The sequence below is a fragment of the Anolis carolinensis genome, chromosome 4 (assembly GCF_035594765.1).
Source record: "Anolis carolinensis isolate JA03-04 chromosome 4, rAnoCar3.1.pri, whole genome shotgun sequence".
Taxonomy (NCBI): domain Eukaryota; kingdom Metazoa; phylum Chordata; class Lepidosauria; order Squamata; family Dactyloidae; genus Anolis; species Anolis carolinensis.
This window is the reverse complement of record NC_085844.1, coordinates 116,358,634-116,373,664: the sequence shown is the minus strand read 5'-3', so window position 1 is coordinate 116,373,664 and position 15,031 is coordinate 116,358,634. Positions and strand designations below refer to the sequence as shown.

Sequence of the window (15,031 nt, the reverse complement as noted above, 5' to 3'; positions counted from 1 at the left end):
ATAAACAAACCAAGATGCCATACTGTATTGCCCTTGGCTTGCTTCCCAATAGGCTCCTCCATTAGTAGAAATACTCTTTTGCTCATGGGAGAGCTGTTTCTGGCCCAGCAGAAAAATACAGCAGTCACAAATCCAGACAGTTTTTAAAAAGATGCCTTCAATATTCTGTGAGGCCTCTCCCAGGATTGTTTTTTCAAGGAACAGTGAGATGGACACTTCAGACAACACATTCAGATGCTAAAGGGCAGCAAACTGTTAGATATTTTATCACCTATAGTTTTACTTCCAAGGGTGTGACATGACTGATTCGAGGCACATTGGCTTCTGTCTGTTCTATTTGCTGTTCTTCCTCAGAAAGCAAAATATCTTGGCTCAGGCCTGTCTTTCTCCAAAAATGTATGTGGACCACTTGAGATGATGTGCTATACCTTATACTGTTGTTCAACATGTTTCTTCAGACTGCAACACTGAGAAACACTACAGAATCACACTGTGAGAAGTCTTCTATCGCCTTGGGCTTAGACTTCATTGGGGGGGGGGGGCATTGTTATTATCTTTTATGTTATGTAACAAGCTGTGCTGAATTTTTAGATGTAACTGCTAGACTTCATTCCCACTGAGGGTTTTCTGACCAAACTATTCTGTCCTGGCTGCAGACTCCTCCTCTGATCTAGAAAACAGAGGAAGGTTAGTAGGCTTTTGAAGGATAGCAGATAAAAGACATTTCTCCTTTGGCTCTGTTTCAGATCTGGATTAAAACCTAGAGAAAAACAGATCTGGAGAAAAGGCTGATGGAAGTTAAACTTGCAGTATATAAAAATGAAGAGTAGCAAATTTGAATTCACCAACATTTTCATTCAGCTCAGGAGTTTCACTTCTCAAAAATCAATCACATGCACTACCATGGTATTACAACACCTTCTTCTGAATTTATACCTGAATATCTACTTGGCAAATACCCTAAAGGCATCAGATCCTATCTGATATTTTGAATCCAATCAGAGTCAGACTTGGTTAATATTTGGATGAGAGACCACCAATGAATACTAGGTACTATAGGTTATATTTCAGAGAACGAAACTGGCAAAGCTACCTCTGATTATTCGTTGCTTAAGAAAACACTATGAAATTCATGGGTTACCTTACCATAAACTGACAGGCAACTAGATGGGACACACATAAACAATAAATAATTATCTGAAGTGGTGGCAGGAAGCTGAATTGCAGCAGTGGAAGAAATTGCTTCTTTCTAATACCATGACCACATAAACTACTTTGGACCATTTTTTTCCATTTTCTTTCCCCTTGTGGTTTCATAGAAGAGGATACTACAACCATTCAAGCTGATGAAAAATATAATATTTATGGAGCAGAAGAAATACATATGGGTTTTCTTTTGTATTGGTGTGATTACTTATCTCTGCCATTGTTAAATTGATTTTATAGATTATAAAATAATGATTTATTTTGAATGAAGCATGAAACTACAGTTTAGAATGATATGCAAAACTTCTGGGCTGTCCCAATGCCATATTAATCTATCATACATATCTACCGCTTCTTCTCCACTTTTCGTTTATCCATGAGTTACTGTTATATTTAAATACAAAACTGATTCACCTTAACTACGGTAAAATAAACTGGATTCATAAACCATAATTTGAAGTTGAGTCAAATAAACTACAGCTAAGAATAACCACAACCCATTTGGGTTCAGCTATAAAGATATCACTGATATTCGTTTTCTTACAGAATGGCATAAGACAGTGGAGACTTTCTGAAGCAATTGTTACTTGGAGGATCCAATAGAACAGGTAGGAGAAGTGAAGGGGGTGCATAAGAGGTGAGAAGTAGATATGTTGTCTTGCAGGAGTAAAATTGCATACCTTTTTACGCACCATTTTATGTGAATCTAGTGTGCATCCAGCCAAACATGTTCTGAGTCAGTGAGCAATGAAGGAAGTCGCTGGTTAAGTTGGCTCTCTGTACCCACAGAATTTGCATCAACAGATTCAACCATCCATGGTTTGAAAATATATTTTTAAAAATCCAAAAATCAAACATTGATTTTGCTGTTTTATATAATGCACACCATTTTACTGTGCCATTGTATGCAAGGGGGCATGAGCATCTACAGATTTTGTTCCACTGGGTCCTGGAACCAAACCCCAGTGAATATCAAAGATTTACTATATTAAAAAAAGATGACACACATTGATGAAATCTTTCCCCTGCCGCTGTGTATACTTTAGCCTTGAAAGCCAAATAGACTTTACATAAACATATCCCACAGATTACTGAATGCTGTAAAGCATGAAGCACCTGACAACTGAACTAAGTAGACTTTTAATGTGATTTACTTATAGTCTCATAGAGGTGTATAGAAAATGCTGCATCATGCCTACTTCTTTCTGAAACTGCAATAATGCAACAACTGCACTAGAATGTTTGTTAATTTTTTGAGCAATGTGACACTAAAAGCAATGTTAATAAAACATACAAAATCAGCAAATGATCTGGCCCCTTCAGGACAATCAAACTGAAATATAGCCAATTCAACAAACTCTGGCAAAATGCAGCTGGCAATTGTTTTGAAAAAAAAATGAACTCACTAAGATGCATTATGAAAGCAATACTCACTCAGTGCATACAGTGAAAGGATTATCCCAGCCAGGCAAAACCCTTCAAAAAACCTGAGTGTGCTGAACATTGTCACGTTCACCGAGAGGGCCACCGTTAGTCCAAATATCAAAATGAATAAGACAGAGAAGAGGAGCACTGGTCGACGACCAATCCTAGAGAAAGGAGAGAGGAACGAAGCCAATAAGGTTTTTATTCCAGACAGAATTCTGCATTTCCAGCCACCTTTCAAACAGGTCTGATTCTTAACCTGATCTGTTGAGTCCCAAGGCAGAACATCATAAAGGAAATCCCTGAAAGAGGATCTCCTACATTTGTGACTTTGTGATGAGAAGGATGCAACAACCAAGGTGATTCTGTAGCCCACCTTGCCTAAGACCAGGGCTCCTGAAACTTTTAAAGCAGAAGGATGGTCCACAGTCTCTCAGCGTGTTGGGGCCAGACTATAATTTGAAAAAAACATGAACAAATTTCTATGTACACTACACATATCTTATTTGTCATGCAAAAAACCCCCAATACAACATTTAAAACAAAGAACAATTTTAATAAATATAAACTTACTAGTTTTTCAATGGGAAGTTTGGGCTTGCTTTTGGCTAAGGAGATAGTCAAGTTAATTAGGATTGTTGTTGTGTGCCTTCAGCTGGGTAAATGACCTTGGGCTCCGTTTGGGGACACCTGTCTAAGATGGTCAGGCCACTGAAAACAGGTCTTCCAATAAAAATCTTAATGTGCATGCTGGTTCCCATCAGAGCAGGTAGTCCTTTCACTAACTAACTAGATGAGATGTCAGAATTTAAGACACCAGTGAAGACCTATCTCTTCTGGCAGGCCTACCCAAACAGTTTTAATGATAACTTTTAAACTTCCACTCTATGCCTACCTTTTTATTGTAGTTTAATATGTATTTTATGAAAACATTTTTTAATATGTGTATTTTATGGAGTGTTTTTAAATGATTGTGTGTTTTAGCAATGTTGTAATCAGCCTCAAGTCGTGAGGAGAGGCGGGTAAGAAATAAAATTCTTCTTCTTCTTCTTCTTCTTCTTCTTCTTCTTCTTCTTCTTATTATTATTATTATTATTAACTGACTGATTTTATGTTCCCTTTTTCCAATACTGGGGTCAAGGCAGCTCACACAGAGTAATTTAGAACATACATAATTTTTTTTAAAAAACAGTCTTTTAATACTGAAACTCAGTTAAATAGCTTATCTTTAAACAACCTAAGAGCAAACTAAGAGAAATTGACAGAAATTGATTTAATCCTCAACCTTTTTTCTCATTGTATGTTGAAAACTGTAAAATCAGTCTGGTTTGACATCACTTTACTTGCCATGGCTCAATACTATGAAATCATGGGAATTGTAGTTTTACAAAACCTTCAGCCTTCTCTGCCAAAGATTGCCGGGTCCTCGCCAAACTAGTTTCCATGATTGCATACAATTGAATCATTGCAGTTCAGGTGGTGTCAAATTGCATTAATTCTGCTGTGTAGATTTATCCTTATTATGCTGGAAAGGTCTAGTGCAGCTCCCACCTTGTACTCCACTGATAATGCTCTCACTAAATCCTAAGGAAAACAAACAAACTTTCTGGCAAGATACAATGCATATTTTGGAGATTTAAAAAACAAAAACTACAGGCCACTTGGAAGCACCAGAGGCCGGGAGCTCAACACATGAACAGAATTTGAGACAGATTATGAAATTTTTAGCTAAGAGCTCCATGGACATAATCAGATTTCTATACACATGTCAAATGCCACATCAGGACCACAGGGGCAAATCTGATCCAGATCTCAATAAGCATCAGAGCATGGACACTGTCAACATTGTTCTTCAGGAGGAGATTAATAACAATTGCAGATCTCTATCTGCAGCGTCATACTACTAACCATGACAAATCTTTTAAATGAACATCTGAAAATGGATTACGATGCCAGAATGAAGCTGGGTTTGTTATTCTTTCTAGAAATAGAAAAGTTTCCAAAATGCAAATGAAAGTTCCTCTCTTCTTTGGAGTCATTTTTTTTATTCTTGCTGTTCATACTTGCATGTGATTTGTATACTATCTCTTTCTTAATGACAATGAACCTCACCACACGAAGTGAATACATGTTTATGTTTGTGAGGGAATTTGAAATTTATCTGGGAAAGGCATGTACTGGGCACCCATGTCAAACCCCTTGGAAAGCATCTCCAGATGAATAAACCTGGACTGACAGGCAGCCTTAGTAAATGTGCATCACTGTAAGCCATCCATGTTATCTCCTAACACCTTCTTTAAAAATTTAGAATCCCTTTGGTTTGCACAAAAACAACATCAATCAGTGCTTGTGTCGCATGTTTCAAAATAGAAGCTTTAGGAAGAAGTAACAGTTTTGGGGGGGGGGGAGTGGGGCTTCTTCATGAAAAATAGTATTAGAGATAGGCAAATTTATTACTGGTTGAACATCCCTTATCCAGAACAACAAAATCTGAAATACTCCAAAATCCAAAACTGTCCACATGAGTGGCCGAGATGGTAACATATTTGCTTTCTGATAGCTGAATTATCACAAACTTTGGGAGCATCTACACTGATCACTTAGTGTGAAGGGTCAGCGAATCAGCTCTGTAGCAGCTAAACAATGCACAAAACTGATCTGGGTTAACACAGACCAAAGCTACTTAATACAGTCTTAAACTGTATTAACCAAAGTTGCAAGTGGCTCCGAATTCCTCCCAGAATCGGGAGCAAGCTGGTACTTCAGGCCATGTAAAGAGTTCGGTCAATTCCGAGATGGAACAGGCCACAACTGTTTACAAGGCCATACTGTGTCCGTCAGCCTTAGACATCCAGAGGCACAAACTACTGTTCAGGTTTGGCCTCAGGATAAATGGTCAATTTTGTTTCATGCACAAAATTATTAAAAAATAGTATATATAAAATTACCTTCATGCTCTGTGTGCCAGGTATATATGAAACACAAGGGCACTTTGTGTTTACATTAGTGTCCCATCTCAATATGCCTATGCAAATATTCCAAAATCTGAGAAGGTCTGAAATCCAAAACACTTCTGGGCCCAAGCATTTTGAATAAGGGGCACACAATGTGTTTTACCCATCTTAAGACACATGAGAAACCTCACTTACCAGTCAGCTATACATCCTGTTATTAGGTAGCCAAAGATTAATCCTACAAGCAGAGAGAACTTCGCAATGTGGACTTTCCAAGAAGAATCACAGACAAGATCCCACTGCAAAAAGAAGAAAGAAAGAACCATTGAAAATGTACCATACCAGAACATACATACAGTAATCAAGCAACAGGATTATAGATAAAAAAATTACTAGATGAGGCTTGAAGAAGGTTGTAATTTCCAATAGGGGCACTCTGATTTCCCATGATTCTCTCACCATCGGTTGATGGGGATTGCAGTCCCAAAATATCAGGTGCGTCACCTTCCTCACTCCTGACATAAAGGCATGACTGAAGTCCTTCAAGGTTTCATTTCACTCATTATTTGTGAGGATAAACTGGTCAGTTTCAGAATTCTGCTCAGATCGCATAAAAGCTATAAAAGTGTAATCACTACCCACTTTTCAGTATGAGCCTAAAAGCACCTCTGAAGCTGCCACACCACAGAGTGCCACATAATGAAAGCACATCTCCTTAGATTATTCCCCAATCAATTTTCTTTCTTTTCAATCAAGTAACTGGGCAGAGTTCAGCAACTGACTCCTTGTATGAAAGCTTAATAGTATTCCAGGAAGCCTCCTGGAAGCATTTATAGGCAAAGGCAGAAGAACAAGAGAAGGGATGAGACAGAGAGCAGAAAAAGAAATACACATCCAGAAGAGAAATAACATCAATTGGGTAGGCAAACTACATGTGTATCCTAAGTCTCGGAGTCCTAGATGGTCTACCTTGTTTAAAAGAAAGAAAAATAGATAAGATATTTGAGTGGGGGTCTGTAGACATCACTGCATCTGACTGTGGAGGAAACCCTTCAGGAGGACTTTGAGTTCATCTCTAGACTAACCACACATCATACAAACAAAGAAATGAAAAATAACACCAAAATAATGTTAAAAACACATTATGTTTATTTTTGTTGACAGGAAGCCAGTAACAAAAATTAGGAGGATATTAACATTTTAACATTCATTTTTCATCAAATACTTCCAAGCTCTTTCACCAACTAAATACTTTTGCCAGCTTACAAGCATTGCATGTCTCACAGTAATTGTGTCTCAGTATCTTGTCTCTATGGTTCCTAGATCTCAGGCTGTTTCACACTATATCAATACAGAGCTATGCTCCACTTCAATGGAAATATCCAGAGTCATACTCTTCAATTTTATTGCTTGTTCTCTTTCAGTATTATTGGAGAGGGTAATCATATTTGTTCTCTTCAATGCTACGGATTTAGAAAACATTCTGCGGATATATTTGCAAGTTTTAGACATATCTGCCACTCTTTCCCTAAAAGAATCTGGGACTCTATTTCACAAGATTGTTTTAGTTTTAGTTTAACAGTCTTCAATATAGAAAGGAAGATTAAATGATGTGTTCTTTGGAGTAGGAAGACACGCAAGTACATCTAAGTTTGAATATCATATGTCCGTATTATAATTGAATTGTACTTGTGTGAAAACACATAGGGTTGAGCATGGCTAGGTCATCATAATCAATAACTCAGAGAGGACTACATAACCTAATCCAATTAAAATAAAAGAAACAAAAATTGAGGAACAACCAACAGAATCCAGACATCTCAATATTTTTATTAATAGAAAATCCTGATATATTTTGATATATGTGTTCTCTTTAATGCGTTCCTCAAGTGGCTATTTAGAAGTGTATGAAATAGGAACTCTTCAACTATTAAATGATATTTCTACTAAGAAAAACATTTTGATATTTTCTTCCTCACTTCTCAGGTAGACCAATAAAATGTCTCCTGTTATAGCCATCTGTGGATGCTCTTCATTTTAAAATAAATGCAATGAATCCAAGACTAATTTTAGATTTTTAAAGTTAGTTTAACTTCAAACATATTTTCAAATATTTCAAAGTAAATGTGATGTTATGTGCTTTATTATGCTTTATTAAGAGGCATGGAACACTGTGTTCCTATTTGTACAGACAAATCCTCCCCCCCCCCCCCCCCCCAATGTAGAGCTCTCAGGTTCATGTGCTTAAAATAGACTGTCTGTTTCAAATTATCTTTTTAATAGAATATTTTGGTGAATTTGCATATGGGCAAATAAAACATGAAAATTGTGTATGGTTGTTTGAAAGGAAGAGCGCATCTATACAACACAGTAAAAATCACATTGATTCTATTATAAATATCATGCCTCCCTCCTATGAAATGTTGGATGTTATAATCTGGGAAAGTATTCCAAATTCCATGTTAGAGAGCTTTAGTCCACTTCCCTGAACTTCAACACTGCAGCATTCTAATAGAGATTTCTCAGCCAAATTACAAGTCCTAGAATTCCAGAGGATGGAGCCATGACAGTTAAAGTGGCATCGATTTGATATAACTATTTAATGTGAGTGCATTCTAACACTTTGCCGTCTTATCCAAACCTGCTCAACAATCAGTTCTGACTTTTTGTGTGTGAGAGGCAGGGAACAAGCAGGACATGGGATCAGAGTGTCTTCACCCTCTTCACACAGTGAGAATAACATTTCCCAGGCACACAGCTAGCTGGAAGGCATGCAGAAGCCAGAGCAGCTGCATCACAAGGCACAGTGATTAAACCACACTGACAGGATTCTCCTAAATTTCTTCACAAAAGCTTTTTTCATGACCAGCACAATTGGACCAGGTTTCTGCAAGAGAAAGTTTCTATAGAACAGGAGATTTGGATACCGTGCCTTGCTTACAGGAGACCCCAGATATACAGGAATCTCCCTTCTGCCTATTTGCCAACATGTCTGTTAAGTTATATTAATACAATTTTCTGCTGCAATACTAGTGCTGCAAACAAGTATGTGCTCTGGCTATGTTATGCAGTTACTAGGCAGCATAAGGAGGCCTTAAGAAAGCATATGAGATATCTCTGGAGAGGGATTCTTCTGCAGTCTTAGGGGGCACATTGAGAAAATCCAGCAAAATGCAGCTGTCTGTCTGAGCTGCAGATATCTTCCAATTGCCTAGTGTAAACCAATATGCCCTTCCTGCCATGCACTCCATTCCTCACCACCATCAAGGATAGGCAAATGGCTGGAGTTTATCACAGCTAGACACCCAAGTACAAGACTGCATCCTGTTGTATCACTGACGGTCTGTGGCAGATTGGGCACTCCAAGCTGAGCATTTGGGACTGGCATTCTTAGCATTGGAACATTGACCATTTACTGGCAAATGGTGAGCTGGTCTCTCTGTTTCAAACACAGCACATGCTGCACATTAACTAAAAACAAAAAAGCGTGGCAGCTGTTCCCTGAATGTGGCTGTGCTGACTGACAGCTGAAAGACCATGCTGGCCATGTGGGCAGAAACAAATGTCTGAAATCCTGATATCTCACCCAGACAAGATCGGGGTGAGCAGAGGAAGCAACAAGGCTTCTTCAGGCAACAAGGCAGTGAGGGCACTGAGCTCTAATTAGAGCCCAGAGCAATGTGAATTGGTTTTGGACTATACATCCCAGAATTTCTTATCAATAGGTATGCTTGCTGGGGTTGATTGGGAGGGGTGAAGTCCTCAGTTGCAGATCATTATAATCAACAATGTAAGGGAAAGGTGGCAGAGGGAGTTGCACTCAACTATGGGACACACACATTAGGCCCGGGCTGTGGCGCAATTAACTGCAATGAATCACTCTGACCAAGGAGGTCATGAGTTCGAGGCCCGCTCGGAGCCTATGTTTGTCTTGTCTTTGTTCTATGTTAAAAGGCATTGAATGTTTGCCTATATGTGTAATGTGATCCGCCCTGAGTCCCCTTCGGGGTGAGAAGGGCGGAATATAAATGCTGTAAATAAATAAATAAACATTCCTATCTTCATCAACGAATTTGCTAGTTTATTGTACATCTTCCCCAGTTGCCTCAGGAAATCCAGCTCCGTTGGAAGGGTTCGAACAGCAACTCAATTTTAGTTAGGATTACATCAATGTGTGGAGGGAGAGGGGTTTTAACGGTCTCCTTCACCAGACAAATTGACAGCTTTGATTAAAGAAAAATCATTAACTACTTTTAAGCAAGTCTGGCAGTTATTAATTGTATTCTTGAGGAACTACTGGGGGAGATAATCAGTATGAGGGTTGGAAGAATAGTCAGTTAACAAATATATAGAAGTATGTTATGTTATGTTATGAAACTCGAAGTAGGATTAGTAATCAATTGTAACTGTCAATTATAACTGTAGTGGGGAAGCCATGTTTTTATTTTCCCTGTTTTGTTTTTGATTTTTTATGTTAGTTTTTTTTGAAGTGCATTAAATTTGTAGTTGTAATTTTACTATATCATTTGGGTTTATGCAATTTCTCCTAATACGTTGTTTTATATCATATTTTATATCATATCATGTTTTCTATCTTAGCAAATGTTTTAGGCATACACTGTATAACATCTGCATAGATTAACCTGGGATCAATCAATTAAAAAAATGTACTGATGTTGTAACCTCAGGCCAATACAAAAAACATCTATTTTGACTTCTTTTCCTATCAACTTCATGCACTGATGAGATTCTATGCTTCAATATTAAAAACAAACAAGGTCCCATAGAGAGATCAACATTTCCTCTATGTCTGATAAATTAATATTAATCCTTGCTCTAACAGCCATTGATGGGATGTGCTGCCCACAGCTATGTCAACCCAACATTGCAAGCATAATATTCTAACAGGATTACTGTAGGATGTCAGGCATCAAAAACAGATATACTTTATGGAAGTGGAGGAAGGGAATATCTTTAAAGATGGTACTAGATGAGAATTCTCAGCAAGAGAAATACAGTTTACAGCTAATAGTCCTTCATTATACTTTGAAATTTCATCTCCTCACCTTGCATTTGCTCCAAGGTCATTTTTATCTGCACCACTTGAGATTAAGATAAGCTGGTCTAGAGCTGAGATAGCTTAATCAGAGAAAAACATTTCTTAAAGAAGATTGAAAAGAATCTGAGATGATTAAAATAAGGCTTGCAGAATATGAATTGATGGATCAGTGCAGAATTAGTTATTAGACATTGGCGTGGAAGGGATAAAGCTTGCTTGTGTCAAGTTACAGCCACCTAACTCTACTTTAAATCATAACAATACAAAGTACTTTAGCTTCAATTAACATAGTAATTCTCTGAAGAAAAGGTCTATATACAAAGGATCGTTTATGTGCCACTAATAGCTGTTTGTTCCAATGAATGCTACCACAGGTATCAGAAGATATCAATTTCTTTCAAGCAGGGAGAGAATAGCATTCACTTTTTTATTCCAAATGTCTCATGGTTTTATTTTTGTTCTAAGACAAACTTACAGCCACAATATTGCACATCAGAATAATATTGTGTAATGTTTAGAAAAAGAATCCAATGAAAGGGACTTGAATTCCTGTATAATTTTGGAAGTATGCTATATACTGTAAAATGAATTAATGATTAGAGACCTATAAAATGAGTCTGCATTAAAGATCTAATTGTTGTAGAATGACTTAAACATAATAAAGAGAGGAATTTTTTATCATGTCAGAAGCGACTTGAGAACATACTGCAAATCGCTTCAGGTGTGAGAGAATTGGCCATCTACAGAGACATTGCCCAGAGCAGGGGTTCCCAAACTAAGGCCTGGGGGCCGGATGCGGCCCATCAAAGCCATTTATCTGGGCCCCATGGCACAAGAGCATAAGGGGGTTGGACTAAATGACCCAAGGGGTCTCTTTTTCTCTTACAACCCCTATTATTATTATTATTATTATTATTATTATTATTATTATTATTATTATTATTATTATTAACATTAAGGCTGGGTGGCCATCTGTCAGGGGTGCTTTGCTTGTGCTTTCAGTGCACAAAGGCAGAAGGGGATTGGACTCAATGATCCAAAGGGTCTCTTCCAACCTATTATTATTATTATTATTATTATTATTATTATTATTATTATTATTATTATTATTATTAACATTGAGGCTGGGTGGCCATCAGCCAGGGGTGCTTTGCTTGTGTTTTCGGTGCACAAAGGCAGAAGGGGATTGGACTCAATGGCCCAAAGGGTCTCTTCCAACCCTCTTTTTATTATTATTGCTGTTATTATTATTATTATTATTATTATTATTATTATTATTATTATTATTATTATTATTATTAAATTATTGCTCGGTGGCCAACTATAGTCCAACAGTCCAAAGGATTGTGAACTGGCCCCGTTTAAAAGGTTTGGGGACCCCTGGCCCAGAGGGACGCCCGGATGTGTTACCATCCTGTTGGGAGGCTTCTCTCATGCCCCTGCAAGCTAGAGCTGACAGATGGGAGCTCACCCGTCTGTGGACTTGTGGACTTAAACTGGCAACCTTCAGGTCAGCAACTCAACCTTCAGGTCAGCAGTTCAGCTGGCACAAGGGTTTACCCTATTGCATCACTGCAGCTCTCAAGAGAGGAATAAAATTAGATAGATAGATAAAACCTTGGTTTAGTTTATGATTAAAGGAGACATAGCTTTATCAAGAGATTAGAGATTTATTGGAATATATAAAGAGACAGCAGACATTTCAGGGAAATACAGGTGTGAATGTTATATGCTTTTATGTATGTTTTTAGAAATATTAGATACAAAGATTATTGGACAGTATCTTTAATTGGAAGAGGTATGGAGGGTTTTTAAATTAATTAAGACAATAGGAGCTGTTAAACTTTTTAAAATGGATAGGCTATTTGATTTGATCTCCTTATTATGATTTGGGAAAGAAAAAAGTATTGGGGATGTGTAATACAGTTAACCAATCAGAACATATTAGTGGAATAAGTGAATTGTTATGAATTTGACTGCAGAAGGTAAGGATAATTATGTGTGTTGTCCAAGGCTTTCATGGCCAGAATCACTGGGTTGCTGTGGGTTTTCTGAGCTGTATGGCCATGCTCCAGAAGCATGCTTCTGGAACATAGTCATACAGCCCGGAAAACTCACAACAACCCACCAATAATTATTTGCATTTATAAACACCACAGAGAGAATTGGAAGCCATCTTATTTTCTGTCTTTCTGTCTTTCTTTCAATATTCTCTTTTGTTCCTCACATGCGCTGGTTAACTTCTCAGTTGGACTATTACAATGTTCTCCATGTTTGGCTGTCCTTGAAGATGCCATGGAAGCTGCAACAAATGCATAATACAGAAGTCCAATCCTTCCCTTGGAAAGGCAATTCTAAGACTCTAAATCAAATGCTAGTAAAACCAGGGGGTAGTGGAGGATGGGAACCCTATGAAGAGCATCTAATGTCTCACTGTTCTTTATACTTTTTCAATAAACCCAAAATGGCCAGCCCACCTGCTGAAATGTAGTCTCTTAAAGAAAAGCTATGCATTTTGATAGCCTCTGTAACTACCACTGTCAAAAATAAAGTGAGCTATCATAATTATCTCCCTAAAAAGAATCGGGTACTTTTTCTTCTGTTATATACTGCACAGTTGCTCATTTTCCCCAGGCTACTATACTGAATATTTTGAAATGCAAAACTATGCGGCAGGGTTTCTTCTTCTTCTATGTAAATGAATACATTCACGACCAAATGCTGTCATTAGCTTTCATATTTTCCAGTCATGTACAGCTACCTACACAGAACTGCTCACAAGCTGAACTCTTGGTTTCAATTAAAAATAATCCCCAACATCATCACCACTGCCATAATTTTATATTTGTCGTGACTAAAGGATCCCTAACTGAACCAAAGCTGATGACATATGGGGAAACTGCAAATAAAAAACTCACTTTGTTTACCCGATAATAACACTCTCCAGGAATCTCTAGGTCCTCCAACACAATTCGATGGTCAAACTCTGCCAGAAACTGACCATAAAATCACAATGGAGTACAAATTCTCTCTAGGAATTTCTAGATCCTCCAGCTGAATTCTATAGTGGGAGGACACCACAGAGTCGTAGAGAGAGCACATTAATCAAATCCAGAAATAATCATATATGCAAAAGTGAAACCTGCAAATGTGGGGAACTGATGGTGTGTGTGTTTGTGTGTGTGCGCGCGCGCACCTTCAAGTCAGTTGTTGACACATGGTGACCCCATAAATTTCATAGGATTTCATTAGGCAAAGAATACTCTAAGGTGACTTTGCCAATGCTCCCCTCTGAAATACAGCGTACAACACTTGGTATTCCTTGGCAGTCTGCCATTCAAGTACTAACCAAAGCTGACCCTTCTTAGCTTTGAAGATCAGCTGACATCTCATGCCTTTAGGGAATTTAGACCAGCTGCGATGACTCATTTGTCTGAATTAGAATCTGAAGTTTGAGGGACCTGGGAAGTTCAGAGTCCAAATGATGGAGAATAGCCATCTCTTTATAAATGAACCACAGAGATCAAAGAAGCATCCAATTAAAGCCAAGCATAATAGTTCACTACAAAACGGAACAGCTTGTTTTTGATGCAATTTGAGGATTCAGCTATTAGAACATTTTGAGGTTTTTTTAAAGTCATTTCATCCTTAAGAAAAGGTGAATTTAACCAACCATGCCTTTATAGTCATTTGATTGTATTTTAGAGTCAAAGAAGCATGCCAAAAAAGCAAAGATTCCATTATAGCAAAAGTGTTTCATTCTTATTTCCTACTCCCCCTTCTCTCCCTCTTCACAAAAAAGCATATCTGGGATTTTTTAACATGGTTTATACATTTGACATTGTTACTAGTGTGGATTTAAAAAGGCACGGCAGAAATTCAAGTCCTTTGCCAGCTCAATTTGCTTGTTTACATAGTGCAGCAGGGAAATGTGCAGACTAATTGAACAAGATAACCTACCCTTTTGGCATTCTGTCAGCCCTGATAATATTATTTCTCACTGCTGCTCATAACCTTGTCACTGATGGGATTCCCTCCCAGTCACAGGCTTCAGCATTTAAATGCTATACAGCTCATTTCAACCAGACTTTGAGCATCTAATAGGCACCATCCTTCCGCAGAGCCATGGCCTAATTGCCTGCCTCACCCATTTGCAAAACACAACAGAAGGCCACGCTCCCAATTCTAATTTATAACCTGTTGGTTTTGCCCTTGCATTTGGCAATATAAGGCAGTGCAAACAGACAGATGTCAAAAGCACAGCCTTTTTACTGCAGGCAAAGGAGCTGTTCGGCAGTTTTCCATAATTTTCATAGCGGAATAGCTTGTTCTATATCTTCTGGCACAAGGGGCATGCTCCCAGTTTGGCACCAGGCACGCTGGTTGT

At 38.0% G+C, this 15,031-nt stretch overlaps 1 protein-coding gene across 2 annotated transcripts in view; it reads right to left on the bottom strand.

The window, feature by feature from the left end:
- The window catches only part of slc22a23 (solute carrier family 22 member 23), a 126,735-nt gene that overhangs the window by 89,427 nt on the left and 22,277 nt on the right, over window positions 1-15,031 (bottom strand). For both annotated transcript variants that reach the window (XM_062977667.1, XM_062977668.1), the window contains exons 2-3: window positions 5,781-5,884; window positions 2,641-2,795 (exon numbers count right to left, since the gene is read on the bottom strand). In XM_062977667.1, coding sequence (XP_062833737.1) covers window positions 2,641-2,795; window positions 5,781-5,884 — 259 coding nt within the window. The remainder of the gene's footprint in view (window positions 1-2,640; window positions 2,796-5,780; window positions 5,885-15,031) is intronic.